Source organism: Bufo bufo, chromosome 3, assembly GCF_905171765.1.
Source record: "Bufo bufo chromosome 3, aBufBuf1.1, whole genome shotgun sequence".
NCBI classification, from domain to species: Eukaryota; Metazoa; Chordata; class Amphibia; order Anura; family Bufonidae; genus Bufo; species Bufo bufo.
The window spans coordinates 3,414,140-3,438,966 of NC_053391.1; the positions used below are offsets into that span (position 1 = coordinate 3,414,140).

Genomic DNA, 24,827 nt, shown 5'->3' on the forward strand with positions numbered 1-24,827 from the left:
TAGTAGGGGTCTGCTCTGTGTGATGGGACCACTCTTCTGTATTATGTTAGTAGGGGTCTGCTCTGGGGTGGGATCGCTCTCCTGTATTATGTTAGTAGGGGTCTGCTCTGTGGTGGGATCGCTCTTCTGTATTATGTTAGTAGGGGTCTGCTCTGGGGTAGGATCGCTCTCCTGTATTATGTTAGTAGGGGTCTGCTCTGAGGTGGGATCACTCTCCTGTATTATGTTAGTAGGGGTCTGCTCTGGGGTAGGATCGCTCTTCTGTATTATGTTAGTAGGGGTCTGCTCTGTGGTGGGATCGCTCTTCTGTATTATGTTAGTAGGGGTCTGCTCTGTGGTGGGATCGCTCTCCTGTATTATGTTAGTAGGGGTCTGCTCTGTGTGATGGGACCACTCTTCTGTATTATGTTAGTAGGGGTCTGCTCTGGGGTGGGATCGCTCTCCTGTATTATGTTAGTAGGGGTCTGCTCTGTGTGATGGGACCACTCTTCTGTATTATGTTAGTAGGGGTCTGCTCTGGGGTGGGATCGCTCTCCTGTATTATGTTAGTAGGGGTCTGCTCTGTGGTGGGATCGCTCTTCTGTATTATGTTAGTAGGGGTCTGCTCTGGGGTAGGATCGCTCTCCTGTATTATGTTAGTAGGGGTCTGCTCTGTGTGATGGGACCACTCTTCTGTATTATGTTAGTAGGGGTCTGCTCTGGGGTGGGATCGCTCTCCTGTATTATGTTAGTAGGGGTCTGCTCTGTGGTGGGATCGCTCTTCTGTATTATGTTAGTAGGGGTCTGCTCTGTGGTGGGATCGCTCTCCTGTATTATGTTAGTAAGGGTCTGCTCTGAGGTGGGATCACTCTCCTGTATTATGTTAGTAGGGGTCTGCTCTGGGGTAGGATCGCTCTTCTGTATTATGTTAGTAGGGGTCTGCTCTGTGGTGGGATCGCTCTTCTGTATTATGTTAGTAGGGGTCTGCTCTGTGGTGGGATCGCTCTCCTGTATTATGTTAGTAGGGGTCTGCTCTGTGTGATGGGACCACTCTTCTGTATTATGTTAGTAGCGGTCTTCAAGGATGGGATCGCTTTCATATTGTCCACATCTCCGGCCTCACCATTGTCATGTCTCTTTCAGGAGTGTTGGCAATGAAACATGTAGAGTTCTACACCATCCTGAACCAGACCGTCCTCCTCAATGTCCCAGAATGCAAAGTGTCATATTCTGATACTGTGGACTGGCAAGAAAAAAAAGCTCCTTTGGCAATCTGGAAGAAAAATAAGGAGCCTAAATACTACAGCAGCTGTAACTCCACCTGCACCCTCCACCAGAACGGGTCCCTGCTTCTCCGGATAATCAAGGTGCCCACTGCACCATACACACTGATGGTGTACTCCAGTGACGGGAAGCTGAAGTGCAACCAGACTGTGACCGTCATTGTGATAGGTAAGTACAAGGAAGGACAACCAGAAAACTACAAGGGAGACCCAAAAACATCACGTCCTGCAATCCAAAGAGCCTATACAGTGGGGTGTGTGCTGTAGTAGGGGGTCTGTGTACAGTGGGGTGTATGTTGTGGTCGGGGGGTCTGTGTACAGTGGGGTGTATGTTGTGGTAGGGGGTCTGTGTACAGTGGGGTGTATGTTGTGGTAGGGGGTCTGTGTACAGTGGGGTGTATGTTGTGGTAGGGGGTCTGTGTACAGTGGGGTGTATGTTGTGGTAGGATGTCTGTGTACAGTGGGGTGTATGTTGTGGTCGGGGGGTCTGTGTACAGTGGGGTGTATGTTGTGGTAGGGGGTCTGTGTACAGTGGGGTGTATGTTGTGGTAGGGGGTCTGTGTACAGTGGGGTGTATGTTGTGGTAGGATGTCTGTGTACAGTGGGGTGTATGTTGTGGTAGGATGTCTGTGTACAGTGGGGTGTATGTTGTGGTCAGCGGGTCTGTGTACAGTGGGGTGTATGTTTTGGTAGGGGGTCTGTGTACAGTGGGGTGTATGTTGTGGTAGGGGGTCTGTGTACAGTGGGGTGTATGTTGTGGTAGGGGGTCTGTGTACAGTGGGGTGTATGTTGTGGTAGGGGGTCTGTGTACAGGGGGGGGTGTGCTGTGGTCGGGGGGTCTGTGTACAGGGGGGTGTGTGCTGTGGTCGGGGGGTCTGTGTACAGTGGGGTGTATGTTGTGGTAGGGGGTCTGTGTACAGTGGGGTGTATGTTGTGGTAGGGGGTCTGTGTACAGTGGGGTGCATGTTGTGGTAGGGGGTCTGTGTACAGTGGGGTGTGTGCTGTGGTCGGGGGGTCTGTGTACAGTGGGGTGTATGTTGTGGTAGGGGGTCTGTGTACAGTGGGGTGTATGTTGTGGTAGGATGTCTGTGTACAGTGGGGTGTATGTTTTGGTAGGGGGTCTGTGTACAGTGGGGTGTATGTTGTGGTAGGGGGTCTGTGTACAGTGGGGTGTATGTTGTGGTAGGGGGTCTGTGTACAGTGGGGTGTATGTTGTGGTAGGGGGTCTGTGTACAGGGGGGTGTGTGCTGTGTTCGGGGGGTCTGTGTACAGTGGGGTGTATGTTGTGGTAGGGGGTCTGTGTACAGTGGGGTGTATGTTGTGGTCGGGGGGTCTCTGTTCAGTGGGATGTATGTTGTGGTCGGGGGGTCTGTGTACAGTGGGGTGTATGTTGTGGTAGGGGGTCTGTGTACAGTGGGGTGTGTGCTGTGGTAGGGGGTCTGTGTACAGTGGGGTGTATGTTGTGGTCGGGGGTCTGTGTACAGTGGGGTGTATGTTGTGGTCGGGGGGTCTCTGTACAGTGGGATGTATGTTGTAGTCGGGGGGTCTGTGTACAGTGGGGTGTTTGTTGTGGTAGGGGGTCTGTGTTCAGTGGGGTGTATGTTGTGGTAGGGGGTCTGTGTACAGTGGGGTGTATGTTGTGGTCGGGGGGTCTCTGTACAGTGGGGTGTATGTTGTGGTCGGGGGTCTGTGTACAGTGGGGTGTATGTTGTGGTAGGGGGTCTGTGTACAGTGGGGTGTGTGCTGTGGTAGGGGGTCTGTGTACAGTGGGGTGTATGTTGTGGTCGGGGGTCTGTGTACAGTGGGGTGTATGTTGTGGTCGGGGGGTCTCTGTACAGTGGGATGTATGTTGTGGTCGGGGGGTCTGTGTACAGTGGGGTGTTTGTTGTGGTAGGGGGTCTGTGTACAGTGGGATGTATGTTGTGGTCGTGGGGTCTCTGTACAGTGGGGTGTATGTTTTGATCTCTGTACAGTGGGGTGTATGTAGTCTTCGGGGGTCTCTGTACAATGGAGTGTATGTTGTGGTCGGGGGGTCTCTGTACAGGGGGTCTATCTTGGGGTTGGGGGGTCTCTGTACAGTGGGGTATATGTTGTGGTCGTGGGGTCTGTGTACAGTGGGGTTTATGTAGTGGTCGGGGGTCTCTGTACAATGGAGTGTATGTTGTGGTCGGGGGGTCTCTGTACAGGGGGTCTATGTTGGGGTTGGTGGGTCTCTGTACAGTGGGGTGTATGTTGTGGTCGGGGGGTCTCTGTACAGTGGGGTATATGTTGTGGTCGGGGGTCTGTGTACAGTGGAGTGTATGTTGTGGTCGGGGGTCTGTGTACAGTGGGGTATATGTTGTGGTCGGGGGTCTGTGCACAGTGGGGTGTATGTTGTGGTCGTGGGGTCTCTGTACAGTGGGGTATATGTTGTGGTCGGGGGTCTGTGTACAGTGGGGTGTATGTTGTGGTCGGGGGGTCTCTGTACAGTGGGGTATATTTTGTGGTCGGGGGTCTGTGTACAGTGGGGTGTATGTTGTGGTCGGGGGGTCTCTGTACAGTGGGGTATATGTTGTGGTCGGCGGTCTGTGTACAGTGGGGTATATGTTGTGGTCGGGGGTCTGTGTACAGTGGGGTATATGTTGTGGTCGGGGATCTGTGTACAGTGGGGTGTATGTTTTGGTCTCTGTACAGTGGGGTACTCCGAGATCTCTAATGTCAGTGGTGGTGAAGGTGACGATGATGACGTGTCGATGGATGTCACGTGGGTGCCCACAAGAGAGGAAGAGGAGGGGAGTTCAGAGGGAGAGACGGAGCAGCAGATAGGGAGGAGAAGCAGGCAGAGCTTACAGTGCACAGGAGGCAAAAAGCAGACTGCAAATGTATCTGGAACGAAACATCTGTAACACCCCAGAGTTGTGTTACTACACACCTCTACCCCACTACTATCTTCTAAGAGCTTTTATATTCTCATCTGATATAATTTGTATCATGTCTTCACAAATGTGCATGTAAAACCATGTTAAATTCCATAGTTATGGAAGTAATGGATGATTCCAGCTTAGCTCCCCCTCTGTGGAGGTGTGGACTGTTCCCACATCCTGCAGCTTGGGTGGGGAGGAAGTTAGAGTCAGTGTGTCAGCCACCCCTGTTGGGAAAGGCTTTGTGATAGCCTTCAGGAGTCCCCCTGTATAGGGAAGAAAGCCAGGATCTTGTCTCGGCTGAGACATTGATCACATCCCCAGCCTGAGAACCTTCAGCCTTAGCTGGATGCAGGAAGCAGACAACCTCCAGAGTTCCAGGAAGAAAACATTCCCTGAGAAATCATCTGAGAGAGTAAGTCCAGAGACCTAGGAGAAGCCATATCCTCCTCAGCTAGTCTGCCCCCATACAGCAAAAGTACAGAAATGTGCAGAAGATTAGTTCCTGCCACCACTACAGAGCTACCAAGCAGCAGACGAATTATCCTGCAAGCTCACACTTAAAGTGCAGGAGTGTTTATTCCTGCCAATTATTGCTAAAACCTGCTGGGACCAGAGACCAAAGCTGTATACTGCTTGGATACATGTTATCTTCAGTAAAGAAAAGTTTGAACTTCATCTAAAGGTCTGGACATCATTTCTGCTGCAAAATTCCTCTATTACTCCTATTATCACTTCACTCAAATTTATTGCAAGTGAGCCAGGATTCCAGCCATACCCAGGTAGGAGACACCGTTGACACAATTATCACCACCTATAGAGACATTATAGGCCATTACACCACTCTGGCATTCCTAATCTGGGACGTGCATTATAACACCTTGGAAGGGTCCCGTGATAGTACCCTGCGCACACTGCAATTGGCGTCACGAACAAATATAGACTATTATCCACCTGACCCAGCCACTGCATTAAAGTGGCGTCAGCATACCCGTTTACTAGTCACTGCACATCCACCATGCACGGTCACAACTTGCGCTCCCAGGACTCCGGCACATGGCTCCGCAGTGTGGGCTTTTTTTAACGTGTCAGCTGCTGACAATAGTGTTGCCCTCTGGAGCCTGTGCTGTCAACGCATAAGTCACGTTAAGCCCAACACTCACCTGGGGACGACCGCCTTAAGAAGGCACCTGGCCTCCCATCACCGAGCCCAGTGTGAGTAACACCGTCAGAACCCACAAAGCCACACTCCCGACGCTCACCGTCCTGCCTCTTATCCTTCTCCTCCCATTTGTCCTCCACTCCACCTTCCATCGTGCCGTCGTCGCGTTCATCTGGCACAAGGCAGGCTTCCGTGGCCCAAATGTTTATACTGCCATATAAACTGGTGGACTCAGAGGCCTTTATAAAATTTGTGGCCATTGGAACACCGCAATGGAAGGTCCCCGGAAGGAAATATTTCTCCCAGAAGGGCATCCCAGAGCTATATGGCCACGTTCAGCGGCAAGTGAATGTATCTCTGGCACACAGTGTCGGTGCCAATATACATCTGACAATATAACAAAACAATAGCAAAGACAGGTGCACTCTGCAGTCTCACTAAACCCTCAAACTGATTTTAAAATTGAGAGATTAGTCAACATGTCCTACGGTGTAGAACATGTCTAAGCCCGGGCACCACGCCAAGGTTTCTCAAGTAGCCCGGGACCTAACACTCTCCTACCTGAGCCGTATGGGCAATACCAGGAGCCAGTGGGAAAATTACAGGAGCATAAGGCCTACTCACAAACAGCTCACCAGTTACCTCCAGCATGTAACCATGCTTGCAATGGGAGGAGGGAGGAGTCTGCGAGTCCCACTCAAGACTGGCTGATATGTCCCAGGCCTCACAGGTGCACCTAAATATCAGCCAGTCTTGAGTGGGACTCGCAGACTCCTCCCTCCTCCCATTGCAAGCATGGTTACATGCTGGAGGTAACTGGTGAGCTGTTTGTGAGTCGGCCTTATGCTCCTGTAATTTGCCCACTGGCTCCTGGTATTGCCCATACGGCTCAGGTAGGAGAGTGTTAGGTCCCGGGCTACTTGAGAAACCTTGGCGTGGTGCCCGGGCTTAGACATGTTCTACACCGTAGGACATGTTGACTAATCTCTCAATTTTAAAAAAAGTTTGAGGGTTTAGTGAGACTGCAGAGTGCACCTTTCTTTGTTATTGTTTTGTTATATTGTTATATTAATTATTACATCCGCACTTGTTACCTTGTGTAGGACGTCTATTGTGGTACTTGTGGTTCGCCGCAGGCATCCTTCACCGTATGCATTTTGCTGGGGATCGCCATTAGCAACGGGCCACAAGTGCAGGATTTGCTCCCCTATATATATGCACAACTGCATGTGGGTTTGAGCACCTCCTGCTAATGCCAACCTGTCTTCTTAGTTTTCAATATACATCTGACCACAGACACGTGGTCTAGCAAACACGGACAGGGAATGTACATAACTTTTACTGCCCACTGGGTGAACCTTCTGACGTCCGTCAAGCATGTAACCCGTGGCACCTGTGTAGATTTGGTGTTACCGCCAAGGATTGCATGCAGGCCTGCCTCCTCTTCTCCTCCTCCATCCTCCGTCTCCTCCTCGGCTGACTCCTCCTTTTCCGCTGCTACCGCCTCTTCCGCTGCACCCCCCCAAGCTCCCAGAACCTATTCGACGTGCCAGGTGAGACGTTGCCATGCTGTGCTGCGGCTGTTGTGCCTGGAAGCCAAGAGCCACACCGGTCCTGCACTGCTTTCAGCTCTGTGGTCACAGGCCGATCAGTGGCTAACCCCGCTCAATTTGACAGTTGGTAAAGTGGTGTGCGACAACGGTGCCAATCTGCTGAGCGCGCTGAAACAGGGCAAAATGACAAACGTGCCGTGCATGGCACACGTCCTGAACTTAGTCGTGCAGCGATTCGTTGCCAAATACCCCGGGGTCCTGGACGTCTTGCGGCAGGCCAGGAAAATCTCTGCCCATTTTAGATTTTACACGGCCATGGCTCGCCCTGCTGACGTTCTGCGGCAACACCACCTGCCCGTCAGACGTCTGATTTGTGACTGCCCGACGCGCTGGAACTCCACCTTGTATATGCTCGATAGGCTGCTCCAGCAGAAACGTGCCGTTAACGATTACCTGTACGAACTCTGTGGCAGGACAGGTTCTGGGGAGCTTGTTTATTTTTCACCGCGCCAGGGCTGCTCATGCGCGACACATGCAGACTTCTGCGGCCATTTGATGAGATCACTAAACTGGTCAGTCGCAGCCAGGGCTCCATCAGTGACATCGTACCTTACACCTTCTTTCTGGAGAGTGCATTGCGTCGTGTCATTGATCAAGCCATCAAGGAGCAGGAGCATGAAGATGAGGAAGTTGCAATGCTGAATGAATTCCCAGGGAGGCTACTCCATCTGAGACAAGTCAGCAGGAGTCTGAAGAGGAGTCAGAGGAGTATGGTGGCTGGGGGGGGGGGGGGGGAGCAAGAAGAGCAGGCTTTAAACATTTCTGGGATCCCTGGTGTTGTCCATGGATGGGGGGAGGAGACCGAGGACGACATTATCCTGGACGATGAGCAGGAGCCAGGCCGCTCCACCGCTTCCAGTTTAGTGCAAAAGGGGGCAATGACCAGTACTGGGTGGCAACGTACTTAGACCCCCGGTACAAACAAAAAATGGCGGAAATGTTATCACCATCACAGAGGGCTGTCAGAATGCAGCACTTCCAGGCCTTGCTGCGAGAGATGCTGAATTCTGCTGTTGGGGGCGCCGGCAGAGGAATTTCCACTCACAGAGAAACAGGTGCGATTACCAATCCTACAGCGCATGCAAGAAGAGGGCTGTTTGAAGATGTGTTGGTCACTTCGGAGATGAGATCATTCTTGCAGCCAACCCATCGACAGCCGCCCTCTGGATCCAGCCTCAGGGAACGCCTAGACCTACAGGTGTCCGACTTCAACGGGTTAACAGCCGATGTGGACGCTCTGAGAAGAGAGGAACCCCTGGACTACTGGGCGTGCAGGCTTGACCTGTGGCCAGAGCTGGCACAATTTGCCATGGAACTCTTGGCTTGCCCCTCGTCCAGTGTCTTGTCCGAAAGGACGTTCAGTGCGGCAGGGGGGATCGTGACGGATAAGTGCACTCGCCTAGCTTACGGCAGTGTGGACTACCTCACATTTCTAAAAATGAATAAAACATGATTCTCGGAGGACTTCAACACATGTGACGAGTCAACCATGTTTGATTGAAATTCCTCATGACAGCCCACACATATCCGCCACCACCCAGAACAAATCATGGTCCCTGTCTTAGGTAAATACAGCGGCATAAAAGACCTTTTCTGTCCGTTGAATGCCTAATTATTTAGGCCTGTACTGGCCGACACTTACATCTTTATCCTGTGACCGCCTAATGTACCTCCAGCCACAGAATCCAAAGTTCTTTGCTGTCAGGTGAACGCCTATTGGCCTATGTTTGGGGCCTGTACTGGAGTGGAAAGTTCTCACAACAATACTTAGTGCACCAATCACTAATATCTCATGAGACCTTATAAAATGTGAAGTTGTGTGTACCGCGAAAAAATTCATCGCATCATTAGGAATTTTTGCAATGGCGCTTTTTTTAAACACTCGATCTGCATATACAGCTATTGTTATTACATTTCACATGCAGGTTATCAAATACACGGCTTTAATGTCAAGTTACTTACAGTGAGAAGTTCTTCCTCAACGTCGCAAAAATTGTTGCCAACCCTCGTCGGAGGGTCTCTGTACAGGGGCTGTATGTTGTGGTCGGGGATCTGTGTGCAGTGGGTGTATTTTGTGGTCGGGCCATCTGTGTACAGTGGGGTGTATGTTGTGGTCGGTGGGTCTGTGTACAGTGGGATATATGTTTTGGTCAAGGGTCTGTGTACAGTGGGGTGTAAGTAGTGGTCGGGGGTCACTGTACGGAGGCACTGAGCTCTACTTGTTGGGGCTAGTAGTGTCTCTGGCTCGGTTTTGTCTCACAGAGGCGGTGGAGCGGCCGGTCCTCGAATATGACTGTAAGAAGGGAGCGGCCGTTGTTCGATGCTCCACCACCAGCCAGAACAGCTCTAATTTAACACTTTCCTGGAGAAACAATTCATTGACCACAAGTGAAAAATAAATGTCGAAAAATACTAAAGAGCAGAACGTGGAGGTCACCTGCATCGTCAATAACCGCGTCAGCCGCATGGCCGCCACCCTCACCGTCAGCTGCCCAGGTAGGTATGTGGCCCTCCTCGACTCTGCCATTACATGATGTTTTATACTCCAGTCACATCCTGAGCTGCAGTCATAGTTTAAGGTGATAGATATGGAACCACTCTCTCCTTACTGACAAAAAGCCTCCTCTCTGCAAACCAGAAGAATTATAAAAGCAGCTCTGGATGTCTGCGGTTTTATAGCTAATATCCCGGAATCCAATTATATATCCAAAATGTCCTCCTAATTCATATCATAATTAAGCTTTGCAAGAAGCGGAGCTTGATGTATTAGATCTATGCCTGAGGATCTGCTGCCTACAGAGACCACTAGAGGGAGCTCACTACATACAGATTATACAGCCGCCACTAGAGGGAGCTCCCTACATACAGATTATACAGTCACCACTAGAGGGAGCTCACTACATACAGATTATACAGACACCACTAGAGGGAGCTCACTACATACAGATTATACAGCCACCACTAGGGGGAGCTCACTACATACAGATTATACAGCCACCACTAGGGACAGCTCACTACATACAGATTATACAGCCGCCACTAGAGGGAGCTCACTACATACAGATTATACAGACAGCACTAGAGGGAGCTCACTACATACAGATTATACAGCCACCACTAGGGGGAGCTCACTACATACAGATTATACAGCCGCCACTAGAGGGAGCTCACTACATACAGATTATACAGTCACCACTAGAGGGAGCTCACTACATACAGATTATACAGCCACCACTAGAGGGAGCTCACTACATACAGATTATACAGCCACCACTAGAGGGATCTCACTACATGCAGATTATACAGCCGCCACTAGAGGGAGCTCACTACATACAGATTATACAGCCGCCACTAGAGGGAACTCACTACATACAGATTATACAGACACCACTAGAGGGAGCTCATTACATACAGATTATACAGCCACCACTAGAGGGAGCTCACTACATACAGATTATACAGCCACCACTAGAGGGAGCTCACTGCATACAGATTATACAGCCACCACTAGAGGGAGCTCACTACATACAGATTATACAGCCACCACTAGAGGGAGCTCACTGCATACAGATTATACAGCCACCACTAGGGGGAGCTCACTACATACAGATAATACTGCCACCACTAGAGGGAGCTCATTACATACAGATTATACAGCCACCACTAGAGGGAGCTCACTACATACAGATTATACAGCCACCACTAGAGGGAGCTCACTACATACAGATTATACAGCCACCACTAGAGGGAGCTCACTACATACAGATTATACAGCCGCCACTAGAGGGAGCTCACTACATACAGATTATACAGCTACCACTAGAGGGAGCTCACTACATACAGATTATACAGCCACCACTAGAGGGAGCTCACTACATACAGATAATACCGCCATCACTAGAGGGAGCTCACTACATACAGATTATACAGCCACCACTAGAGGGAGCTCACTACATACAGTATATACAGCCACCACTAGAGGGAGCTCACTACATACAGATTATACAGCCACCACTAGAGGGAGCTCACTACATACAGATAATACCGCCATCACTAGAGGGAGCTCACTACATACAGATTATACAGCCACCACTAGAGGGAGCTCACTACATACAGTATATACAGCCACCACTAGAGGGAGCTCACTACATACAGATTATACAGCCACCACTAGAGGGAGCTCACTACATACAGTATATACAGCCACCACTAGAGGGAGCTCACTACATACAGATTATACAGCCACCACTAGAGGGAGCTCACTACATACAGATTATACAGCCACCACTAGAGGGAGCTCACTACATACAGATTATACAGCCACCACTAGAGGGAGCTCCCTACATACAGATGATAGTCACCACTAGAGGGAGCTCACTACATACAGATTATACAGCCTCCACTAGGGGGAGCTCACTACATACAGATTATACAGCTGCCACTAGAGGGAGCTCACTACATACAGATTATACAGCCACTACTAGAGGGAGCTCACTACATACAGATAATACAGCCACCACTAGAGGGAGCTCACTACATACAGATAATACAGCCACCACTAGAGGGAGCTCACTGTACTGTGTACAGGGGATGTATGTTGTGTTCAGTGGGGTGTTTGTTGTGGTCCGGGGGTCTGTTTACAGTGGGGTGTATGTAATGGTCGGGGGTCTCTGTACAGTGAAGTGTATGTTGTGGTCGGGGGGTCTGTGTAAAGTGAGGTGTATGTTGTGGTCAAGGGGTCTCTGTACAGGGGGTGTATGTTGGGGTCGGGGGTCACTGTACAATGGGCTGTATGTTGTGGTCAGGGGGTCTTTGTACAGGGGGTGTATGTTGTGATCGGGGGGTCTGTGTATAGTGAGATGCATGTTGTGGTCGGGGGTCTGTGTACAGTGGGTTGTATATTTTGGTCTCTGTACAGTGGGGTGTATGTTGTAATGAGGGGGTTTTGTGTATGGTGGGGTGTATGTTGTGGTTGGGGGGTCTGTGTACAGAAGAGTGTATGTTGTGGTTGGGGGGTCTCTGTACAGGGGGTGTATGTTGTGGTTGGGGGGTCTGTGTACAGTGGGGTGTATGTTTTGGTCTCTATACAGTGGGGTGTATGTTGTGTTCAGGGGGTCTCTGTACAGGGGGTGTATGTTGTGGTCGGGGGTTCTGTGTACAGTGGGGTCTATGTTGTGTTCGGGGGTCTGTGTACAGTGGGGTGTATGTTGTGGTCTGGGGTTTTGTGTACGGTAAGGTGTATTTGGAATGGGGGGGGGTCTCTGTACAGAAGTGTGTATGTTGTGGTCGGGGGGTCTCTGTAAAGGGGGTGTATGTTGTGGTCGGGGGTTCTGTGTACAGTAGGGTGTATGTAGTGGTCAGGGGGTCTCTGTACAGTGGGTGTATGTTGTGGTCGGGGGTTCAGTGTACAGTGGGGTCTATATTTTGGTCGGGGGGGTCTCTGTACAGTGGGGTATATGTTGTGGTCGAGTCATCTGTGTAAAGTAGGGTGTATGTTGTGGTCGGTGGGTCTGTGTACAGTGGGGTGTACGTTGTGGTCGGGGGTCTGTGTACAGTGGGGTATATGTTTTGGTCAAGGGTCTGTGTACAGTAGGGTGTATGTAGTGGTTGGGGGGTCACTGTACGGAGGCACTGAGCTCTACTTGTTGGGGCTAGTAGTGTCTCTGGCTCGGTTTTGTCTCACAGAAGCGGTGGAGCGGCCGGTCCTCGAATATGACTGTAAGAAGGGAGCTGCCGAAGTTCGATGCTCCACCACCAGCCAGAACAGCTCTAATTTAACCCTTTCCTGGAGAAACAATTTATTGACCACAAGTGAAAAATCAATGTTGAAAAATACTAAAGAGCAGAACGTGGAGGTCACCTGCATCGTCAATAACCGCGTCAGCCACAGTACCGCCACACTCACCGTCAGCTGCCCAGGTAGGTATGTGGCCCTCCTCGACTCTGCCATTACATGATATGTTATACTCCAGTCACATCCTTAGCTGTAGTCAGAAGTTCATTGTTACATTATGTGTTATACTCCAGTCACATCCTGAGCTGCAGTCACAGTTCCAGGTGATAGATATGGAACCACTCTCTCCTTACGGACACAAAGCCTCCTCTCTACAAACCAGAAAAATAATAAAAGCAGCTCTGGATGTCTGCGATTTTATAGCTAATATCCCAGAATCCAATTATATTTTCAAAATGTCCTCATAATTAATATCATAATTAAGCTTTGCAGGAGGCGGAGCTTCATGTATTAGATCTATGCCTGAGGATCTGCTGCCTACAGAGTCCACTAGGGGGAGCTCACTACATACAGATTATACAGCCACCACTAGGGGGAGCTCACTGCATACAGATTAAACAGCCACCACTAGAGGGAGCTCACTATATACAGATTATACAGCCACCAATAGAGGGAGCTCACTGTGTACAGATTATACAGCCACCACTAGAGGGAGCTCACTGCATACAGATTAAACAGCCACCACTAGAGGGAGCTCACTATATACAGATTATACAGCCACCACTAGAGGGAGCTCACTACATACAGATTATACAGTCACCACTAGAGGGAGCTCACTATATACAGATTATACAGCCACCACTAGAGGGAGCTCACTACATACAGATTATACAGTCACCACTAGAGGGAGATCACTACATACAGATTATACAGTCACCACTAGTGGGAGCTCACTATATACAGATTATACAGCCACCACTAGAGGGAGCTCACTACATACAGATTATACAGTCACCACTAGTGGGAGCTCACTACATACATATTATACAGTCACCACTAGAGGGAGCTCACTACATACATATTATACAGTCACCACTAGAGGGAGCTCACTACATACAGATTATACAGTCACCACTAGAGGGAGCTCACTACATACAGATTATACAGTCACCACTAGAGGGAGCTCACTACATACAGATTATACAGCCACCACTAGAGGGAGCTCACTACATACTGATTATACAGCCATCATTAGAGGGAGCTCACTACATACAGAATTCACAGCCACCACTAGAGGGAGCTCACTACATACAGATAATACAGCCACCACTAGAGGGAGCTCACTACATACAGATAATACAGCCACCAGTAGAGGGAGCTCATTACATACAGATTATACAGCCACCACTAGAGGGAGCTCACTACATATAGATTATACAGCCACCAGTAGAGGGAGCTCACTACATACAGATTATACAGTCACCACTAGAGGGAGCTCACTACATACAGATCATACAGCCACCACTAGAGGGAGCTCAATACATACAGATTATACTACCACCACTAGAGGGAGCTAACTACATACAGATTATACAGGAACCACTAGAGGGTGCTCAGTATATACCGATTATATGGCCTCCACTAGAGGGAGCTCACTACATACAGATTATACAGCCACAGCTAGAGGGAGCTTACTACATACAGATTATACAGCCACCACTAGAGGAAGCTCACTACATACAGATTATACAGCCACCACTAGAGGGAGCTCACTACATACCGATTATACAGCCACCACTAGAGGGAGCTCACTACATACCGATTATACAACCACCACTAGAGGGAGCTCACTACATACAGATCATACAGTCACCACTAGAGGGAGCTCACTACATACAGATTATACAGCCACCACTAGAGGGAGCTCACTACATACAGAATATACAGCCACCACTAGAGGGAGCGCACTACATACAGAATATACAGCCACCACTAGAGGGAGCTCACTACATGCAGATTATACAGCCACCACTAGAGGGAGCTAAATACATACAGATTATACAACCACCACTAGAGGGAGCTAACTACATACAGATTATACAGGAACCACTAGAGAGAGCTCACTACATAAATATTATACAGTCACCACTAGAGGTAGCTCACTACATACAGATTATACAGCCACCACTAGGAGGAGCTCACTACATACAGATTATACAGCCACCACTAGAGGAAGCTCACTACATACAGATTATATAGCCACCACTAGAGGGAGCTAACTACAAAAAGATTATACAGCCACCATTAGAGGAAGCTCACTACATACAGATTATACAGTCACCACTAGAGGGAGCTCACTACATACAGATTATACAGCTGCCGCTAGAGGGAGCTCACTACATACAGATTATACAGTCACCACTAGAGGGAGCTCACTACATACAGATTATACAGCCACCACTAGAGGGAGCTCCCTACATACAGATCATACAGCCACCACTAGAGGGAGCTCACTACATACAGATTATACAGCCACCACTAGAGGGAGCTCACTACATACAGATTACACAGTCACCACTAGAGGGAGCTCACTACATACAGATTATACAGCCACCACTAGAGGGAGCTCACTACATACAGATTATACAGACACCACTAGAGGGAGCTCACTACATACAGATTATACAGTCACCACTAGAGGGAGCTCACGACATACAGATTATACAGTCACCACTAGAGGGAGCTCACTACATACAGATTATACAGCCACCACTAGAGGGAGCTCAGTACATACAGATTATACAGCCACCACTAGAGGGAGCTCACTACATACAGATTACACAGTCACCACTAGAGGGAGCTCACTACATACAGATTATACAGTCACCACTAGGGGGAGCTCACTACATACAGATTATACAGCCACCACTAGAGGGAGCTCACTACATACAGATTATACAGACACCACTAGAGGGAGCTCACTACATACAGATTATACAGTCACCACTAGAAGGAGCTCACTACATACAGATTATACAGCCACCACTAGAGGGAGCTCACTACATACAGATTATACAGCCACCACTAGAGGGAGCTCCCTACATACAGATCATACAACCACCACTAGAGGGAGCTCACTACATACAGATTATACAGCCACCACTAGAGGGAGCTCACTACATACAGATTACACAGCTCCTCACTGTCTGCACTTAGCTTTTGTTCCTCAGTTTTGCCTCCTGCCTCTCTAGGTATCTTCTCAGATATCTTCCTGATTCTGAGTGTCGCAGGTGGAGCCGTCGCCCTCATCATTTTCATCGTTCTGGTGGTTTACTCTGTGAAGTACAAGCCTTGGAGAAGGAACAGCAGAAGCGGTGAGAGCAGGCGCCCTTTTTCTCCTCCACACCACTCTTCTAATGTTTTTGCTTCCGCTGCTCTGTATATTTTGGGGTCTCCCCTCTGCTTTTGCCTGTAAATTAGTTATTTTGCAGCAGTCAGAAAATGAGCATGCGTCTTCAGCTTCTGCTCTGCCGCCCTCTAGTGGCCACACAATATAATGATCCCTGTGACGCCGTTCTTTATTCCTTGCAGAGGGCGATGTGGTGATGAATTTACAGCACCATCAACCGCAACTGCAGCCTACAGGTCTGACCACCAGACTCCCGATCAGCCAAGGAGACTTCCCCGAGCAAGCCCCAATCCAGAAGCGACAGGCTCTTCCCAAAGAGTGCCCACAGGAGCCAGGCAGCAAGAAAGGGAAGAAGGCCAAGAGTCGACGGCCACCCCCACAGGCCCCAGGACAGACTGCACAGATGTACCAGGCCGCCCCTCACCACAGAACGCCCGCCTTACCCGGAAATCATCCCAGCGAGCAGGCCCCGAGACCACAGCCCCGGACCAAGTCCAAGGCGCCACGGCAGCACCGCAAAAACTGACCATGCTGGGTCAGAGCCTGAGGTCCTGTCTTCAGGGTAGACACAGGAGGGACCCGCTTCGTCCTTCTGTTCAGCCATGTCTTAGTTGTATTTGTCTCTAGGAAAGTTGGGTCATGGCCGCTACTGCAGCTTCTCTTCCAGCAGTCGTCACTTTGGGGGCTGGCGGAGGAGGACTCAGGGGTCCTGGGGCTGGTGGAGGACGACTCAGGGCCTCGGGACTAGTGAAGGATGGGGCCCCCAATACTTCTTCAGCTCATTTCACCTCACCTTGCAGGACATCTAGTGGTCACTTGTGGATCTGCACCCTGGCTTTGTTTTTTTTCTGCACAGTTCTGCTGCATGTGCTGAAGTAATGTGTCTGTGCCGCGTGTGATGTGTACCTACCTGCTGAACAGTAAACTGCGTTCTAACGATGTTATTATTAGTCCCAGGGTCTGTTGCTGCTGTCCTATACATACAGGGCCTGCAGGAGCCACACTGGAACCTGAGGGGCCCCGCTGTAACATAAGAGGCTTGATTTATAAGATTCTGTTAGAAGGTTCATGAGATTGCAGAGATCTCATCTACTAGAGAAATGTAAGATTCCAACATATACCACCGTGCACAACCTCCCACCAGAGCTGAGCCCCGAATATAGAACCAGCATAGCCATGAGCCCCGAATATAGAACCAACATAGCCATGAGCCCCGAATATAGAACCAACATAGTCATGAGCCCCGAATATAGAACCAACATAGCCATGAGCCCCGAACATAGAACCAACATAGTCATGAGCCCCGAATATAGAACCAACATAGCCATGAGCCCCGAATATAGAACCAACATAGTCATGAGCCCCGAATATAGAACCAACATAGTCATGAGCCCCGAATATAGAACCAACATAGTCATGAGCCCCGAATATAGAACCAGCATAGCCATGAGCCCCGAATATAGAACCAGCATAGCCATGAGCCCCGAATATAGAACCAACATAGCCATGAGCCCCGAATATAGAACCAACATAGTCATGAGCCCCGAATATAAAACCAACATAGTCATGAGCCTCGAATCTATAAACAGCGTAGTCATAAGCCCTGAATCTAGAAACAGCGTAGTCATGAGCCCTGAATATAGAACCAACATAGTCATGAGCCCTGAATATAGAACCAACATAGTCAAGAGCCCCGAATATAGAACCAACATAGTCATGAGCCTCGAATATAGAACCAGCATAGCCATGAGCCCCGAATATAGAACCAACGTAGTCATGAGCCCCAAATCTAGAAACAGCGTAGTCATGAGCCCCGAATATAGAACCAACATAGTCATGAGCCTCGAATCTATAAACAGCGTAGTCATGAGCCTCGAATATAGAACCAACATAGTCATAAGCCCTGAATCTAGAAACAGCGTAGTCATGAGCCCTGAATATAGAACCAACATAGTCATGAGCCCTGAATATAGAACCAACATAGTCATGAGCCCCGAATATAGAACCAATGTAGTCATGAGCCCCAAATCTAGAAACAGCATAGTCATGAGCCCTGAATATAGAACCAACATAGTCATGAGCCCCGAATATAGAACCAACATAGTCATGAGCCCCGAATATAGAACCAGCGTAGTCATGAGCCCTGAATATAGAAACAACATAGTCATGAGCCCCGAATATAGAACCAGCGTAGTCATGAGCCCTGAATATAGAACCACCATAGTCATGAGCCCCGAATATAGAACCAACATAGTCATGAGCCCCGAATATAAAACCAACATAGTCATGAGCCTCGAATCTATAAACAGCGTAGTCATAAGCCCTGAATCTAGAAACAGCGTAGTCATGAGCCCTGAATATAGAACCAACATAGTCATGAGCCCTGAATATAGAACCAACATAGTCATGAGCCCCGAATATAGAACCAACATAGTCATGAGCCTCGAATATAGAACCAGCATAGCCATGAGCCCCGAATATAGAACCAACGTAGTCATGAGCCCCAAATCTAGAAACAGCGTAGTCATGAGCCCCGAATATAGAACCAACATAGTCATGAGCCTCGAATCTATAAACAGCGTAGTCATGAGCCTCGAATATAGAACCAACATAGTCATAAGCCCTGAATCTAGAAACAGAGTAGTCATGAGCCCTGAATATAGAACCAACATAGTCATGAGCCCTGAATATAGAACCAACATAGTCATGAGCCCCGAATATAGAACCAATGTAGTCATGAGCCCCAAATCTAGAAACAGCATAGTCATGAGCCCTGAATATAGAACCAACATAGTCATGAGCCCCGAATATAGAACCAACATAGTCATGAGCCCCGAATATAGAACCAACATAGTCATGAGCCCTGAATATAGAACCAACATAGTCATGAGCCCCGAATATAGAACCAACATAGTCATGAGCCCCGAATATAGAACCAGCGTAGTCATGAGCCCTGAATATAGAACCAACATAGTCATGAGCCCCGAATATAGAACCAGCGTAGTCATGAGCCCTGAATATAGAACCAACATAGTCATGAGCCTCGAATCTATAAACAGCGTAGTCATAAGCCTCGAATATAGAACCAGCATAGCCATGAGCCCCGAATATAGAACCAACGTAGTCATGAGCCCCGAATATAGAACCAACATAGTCATGAGCCTCGAATCTATAAACAGCGTAGTCATGAGCCTCGAATATAGAACCAACATAGTCATAAGCCCTGAATCTAGAAACAGCGTAGTCATGAGCCCTGAATATAGAACCAACATAGTCATGAGCCCTGAATATAGAACCAACATAGTCATGAGCCCCGAATATGGAACCAATGTAGTCATGAGCCCCAAATCTAGAAACAGCATAGTCATGAGCCCTGATTATAGAACCAACATAGTCATGAGCCCCGAATATAGAACCAACATAGTCATGAGCCCCGAATATAGAACCAGCGTAGTCATGAGCCCTGAATATAGAACCAACATAGTCATGAGCCCCGAATATAGAACCAGCGTAGTCATGAGCCCTGAATATAGAACCACCATAGTCATGAGCCCCGAATATAGAACCAACATAGTCATGAGCCCCGAATATAAAACCAACATAGTCATGAGCCTCGAATCTATAAACAGCATAGTCATAAGCCCTGAATCTAGAAACAGCGTAGTCATGAGCCCTGAATATAGAACCAACATAGTCATGAGCCCTGAATATAGAACCAACATAGTCATGAGCCCCGAATATAGAACCAACATAGTCATGAGCCTCGAATATAGAACCAGCATAGCCATGAGCCCCGAATATAGAACCAACGTAGTCATGAGCCCCAAATCTAGAAACAGCGTAGTCATGAGCCCCGAATATAGAACCAACATAGTCATGAGCCTCGAATCTATAAACAGCGTAGTCATGAGCCTCGAATATAGAACCAACATAGTCATAAGCCCTGAATCTAGAAACAGAGTAGTCATGAGCCCTGAATATAGAACCAACATAGTCATGAGCCCTGAATATAGAACCAACATAGTCATGAGCCCCGAATATAGAACCAATGTAGTCATGAGCCCCAAATCTAGAAACAGCATAGTCATGAGCCCTGAATATAGAACCAACATAGTCATGAGCCCCGAATATAGAACCAACATAGTCATGAGCCCCGAATATAGAACCAGCGTAGTCATGAGCCCCGAATATAGAACCAACATAGTCATGAGCCCCGAATATAGAACCAGCGTAGTCATGAGCCCTGAATATAGAACCAACATAGTCATGAGCCTCGAATCTATAAACAGCGTAGTCATGAGCCTCGAATATAGAACCAGCATAGCCATGAGCCCCGAATATAGAACCAACGTAGTCATGAGCCCCGAATATAGAACCAACATAGTCATGAGCCTCGAATCTATAAACAGCGTAGTCATGAGCCTCGAATATAGAACCAACATAGTCATAAGCCCTGAATCTAGAAACAGCATAGTCATAAGCCCTGAATCTAGAAACAGTGTAGTCATGAGCCCTGAATATAGAACCAACATAGTCATGAGCCCTGAATATAGAACCAACATAGTCATGAGCCCTGAATATAGAACCAACATAGTCATGAGCCCTGAATATAGAACCAACATAGTCATAAGCTCCAAATATAGAACCAACGTAGTCATGAGCCCTGAATATAGAGCCAACATAGTCATGAGCCCTACATATAAAACCAACATAGTCATGAGCCTCGAATCTATAAACAGCGTAGTCATGAGCCTCGAATATAGAACCAACATAGTCATAAGCCCTGAATCTAGAAACAGCGTAGTCATGAGCCCTGAATATAGAACCAACATAGTCATGAGCCCTGAATATAGAACCAACATAGTCATGAGCCCCGAATATAGAACCAATGTAGTCATGAGCCCCAAATCTAGAAACAGCATAGTCATGAGCCCTGAATATAGAACCAACATAGTCATGAGCCCCGAATATAGAACCAACATAGTCATGAGCCCCGAATATAGAACCAGCGTAGTCATGAGCCCTGAATATAGAACCAACATAGTCATGAGCCCCGAATATAGAACCAGCGTAGTCATGAGCCCTGAATATAGAACCACCATAGTCATGAGCCCCGAATATAGAACCAACATAGTCATGAGCCCCGAATATAAAATCAACATAGTCATGAGCCCCGAATATAGAACCAACATAGTCATGAGCCTCGAATATAGAACCAGCATAGCCATGAGCCCCGAATATAGAACCAACGTAGTCATGAGCCCCAAATCTAGAAACAGCGTAGTCATGAGCCCCGAATATAGAACCAACATAGTCATGAGCCTCGAATCTATAAACAGCGTAGTCATGAGCCTCGAATATAGAACCAACATAGTCATAAGCCCTGAATCTAGAAACAGAGTAGTCATGAGCCCTGAATATAGAACCAACATAGTCATGAGCCCTGAATATAGAACCAACATAGTCATGAGCCCCGAATATAGAACCAATGTAGTCATGAGCCCCAAATCTAGAAACAGCATAGTCATGAGCCCCGAATATAGAACCAACATAGTCATGAGCCCTGTATATAGAATTAACGTAGTCATGAGCCCCAAATATAGAACCAACATAGTCATGAGCCCCGAATATAGAACCAACATAGTCATGACCCCCGAATATAGAACCAACATAGTCATGAGCCCTGAATATAGAACTAACGTAGTCATGAGCCCTGAATATAGAACCAACGTAGTCATGAGCCCTGAATATAGAACCAACATAGTCATGAGCCCCGAATATAGAACCAACATAGTCATAAGCCCTGAATCTAGAAACAGCATAGTCATAAGCCCTGAATCTATAAACAGCGTAGTCATGAGCCTCGAATATAGAACCAGCATAGCCATGAGCCCCGAATATAGAACCAACGTAGTCATGAGCCCCGAATATAGAACCAACATAGTCATGAGCCTCGAATCTATAAACAGCGTAGTCATGAGCCTCGAATATAGAACCAACATAGTCATAAGCCCTGAATCTAGAAACAGCATAGTCATAAGCCCTGAATCTAGAAACAGTGTAGTCATGAGCCCTGAATATAGAACCAACATAGTCATGAGCCCTGAATATAGAACCAACATAGTCATGAGCCCTGAATATAGAACCAACATAGTCATGAGCCCTGAATATAGAACCAACATAGTCATAAGCTCCAAATATAGAACCAACGTAGTCATGAGCCCTGAATATAGAGCCAACATAGTCATGAGCCCTACATATAAAACCAACGTAGTCATGAGCCCCGAATATAGAACCAACATAGTCATGAGCCCCGAATATAGAACCAACATAGTCATGAGCCCCAAATCTAGAAACAGCGTAGTCATGAGCCCCGAATATAGAACCAACATAGTCATAAGCCCTGAATATAGAACCAACATAGTCATGAGCCCCGAATATAGAACCAACATAGTCATGAGCCCCGAATATAGAACCAACGTAGTCATAAGCCCTGAATATAGAACCAACATAGTCATGAGCCCCGAATATAGAACCAACATAGTCATGAGCCCCGAATATAGAACCAACATAGTCATGAGCCCCGAATATAGAACCAACGTAGTCATGAGCCCCGAATATAGAACCAACATAGTCATGAGCCCCGAATATAGAACCAACATAGTCATGAGCCCCGAATATAGAACCAACATAGTCATGAGCCCTGAATATAGAATTAACGTAGTCATGAGCCCCAAATATAGAACCAACATAGTCATGAGCCCCGAATATAGAACCAACATAGTCATGACCCCCGAATATAGAACCAACATAGTCATGAGCCCTGAATATAGAACTAACGTAGTCATGAGCCCTGAATATAGAACCAACGTAGTCATGAGCCCTGAATATAGAACCAACATAGTCATGAGCCCCGAATATAGAACCAACATAGTCATGACCCCCGAATATAGAACCAACATCGTCATGAGCCCTGAATATAGAACTAACGTAGTCATGAGCACCGAATATAGAACCAACATAGTCATGAGCCCCAAATATAGAACCAACATAGTCATGAGCCCCGAATATAGAACCAGCGTAGTCTAGAGCCTCAAATATAGAACCAGCATAGTCATTAGCCCCGAATATAGAACCAACATAGTCATGAGCCCCGAATATAGAACCAACATAGTCATGAGCCCCGAATATAGAACCATCGTAGTCATGAGCCCTGAATATAGAACTAACGTAGTCATGAGCCCCAAATGTAGAACCAACATAGTCATGAGCCCCGAATATAGAACCAACATAGTCATGACCCCCGAATATAGAACCAACATAGTCATGAGCCCTGAATATAGAACCAGCGTAATCATGAGCTGCGAATATAGAACCAACATAGTCATGAGCCCCGAATATAGAACCAACATAGTCATGAGCCCCGAATATAGAACCAGTGTAGTCTAGAGCCCCAAATATAGAACCAGCATAGTCATGAGCCCCAAATATAGAACCAACATAGTCATGAGCCCCGAATATAGAACCAACATAGTCATGAGCCCCGAATATAGAACCAACATAGTCATGAGCCCCAAATCTAGAAACAGCATAGTCATAAGCCCTGAATCTATAAACAGCGTAGTCATGAGCCCCGAATATAGAACCAACATAGTCATAAGCCCTGAATATAGAACCAACATAGTCATGAGCCCCGAATATAGAACCAACATAGTCATGAGCCCCGAATATAGAACCAGCGTAGTCTAGAGCCCCAAATATAGAACCAGCATAGTCATGAGGCGCATAAAGGAGTTCAACATATGGCTTGGTAAATGGTGTCAAGAGCAAGGATTTGGCTTTGTTTCTCATGATAGCTCTACTTGGAATAGAAAGGACCTGTACAAAAAAGATGGTTTGCATCTTTCTCTCAAAGGAACAAATGTACTTAGTGAACAACTCCAAGAATTTGCGAAAGAGTATTTAAACTAGGAAGGGGGGGCAAAAGAGTGAAAATAAAAGAGTCTAATTGCCCCCCGAAACAATGCCAGAACAGGTCAGAAGCAAAGAGGTTAAGAAATGATAAGCTCAGAGTCCTGTCTACAAATGCTCGCAGTTTAGGTAAAAAAATCAATGAACTTGATTCAATAATGGCATCTGAGAATGTAGATTTAGTGGCTGTTACGGAGACATGGTTTAATGAAAGAAATGACTGGGACATAACCATACCAGGGTACTCTTTATACAGAAGAGACAGAGAAGGCAAGAAAGGAGGAGGAGTGGCCCTGTATGTGAAAGATAGCATTAAATCTAACCTAACACAAGTTGGTGAGGCCAACATAGAGTCAGTTTGGGTTACGTTGCAGTTTGCTAACCATGCAGTAACTTGTGTAGGTGTGATATATAGACCACCTGGTCAAGTTAAAGAACTAGATGATCTACTAGTTAAAATAGCTAAAATGACAATGAAAGGAGAAGTTATCATTATGGGAGATTTCAATCTTCCAGATATAAACTGGAAAACCAAAATAGCAAGTTCTACCAGGAGTACAGATATTCTAAATTCCCTACTGGGGTTATCTCTACAACAAGTGGTTGAGGAGCCAACCCGGAGGGAGGCCATTTTGGATTTGGTATTCACAAATGGGGATTCGGTATATGATGTCATTGTAGGCGAAACCTTGGGATCAAGTGATCACCAGTCAGTGTGGTTTAATATAAGAACTGTGAAAGAGTCCCACCACACAAAAACAAAAGTTTTAGATTTT

At 47.4% G+C, this 24,827-nt stretch overlaps 1 protein-coding gene across 1 annotated transcript in view; it reads left to right on the forward strand.

Annotated features, from left to right (window-relative positions):
- Positions 1 to 17,008, forward strand: part of LOC120994309 (T-cell surface antigen CD2-like) — a 165,447-nt gene extending 148,439 nt beyond the window's left edge. Inside the window, exons 2-6 of the mRNA XM_040422774.1 lie at positions 1,123 to 1,431; positions 9,200 to 9,433; positions 12,623 to 12,856; positions 15,923 to 16,045; positions 16,263 to 17,008. Coding sequence (XP_040278708.1) covers positions 9,337 to 9,433; positions 12,623 to 12,856; positions 15,923 to 16,045; positions 16,263 to 16,606 — 798 coding nt within the window. The 5' untranslated portion in view covers positions 1,123 to 1,431; positions 9,200 to 9,336 and the 3' untranslated portion in view covers positions 16,607 to 17,008. The remainder of the gene's footprint in view (positions 1 to 1,122; positions 1,432 to 9,199; positions 9,434 to 12,622; positions 12,857 to 15,922; positions 16,046 to 16,262) is intronic.
- The last annotated feature ends 7,819 nt before the right edge of the window (positions 17,009 to 24,827 follow it).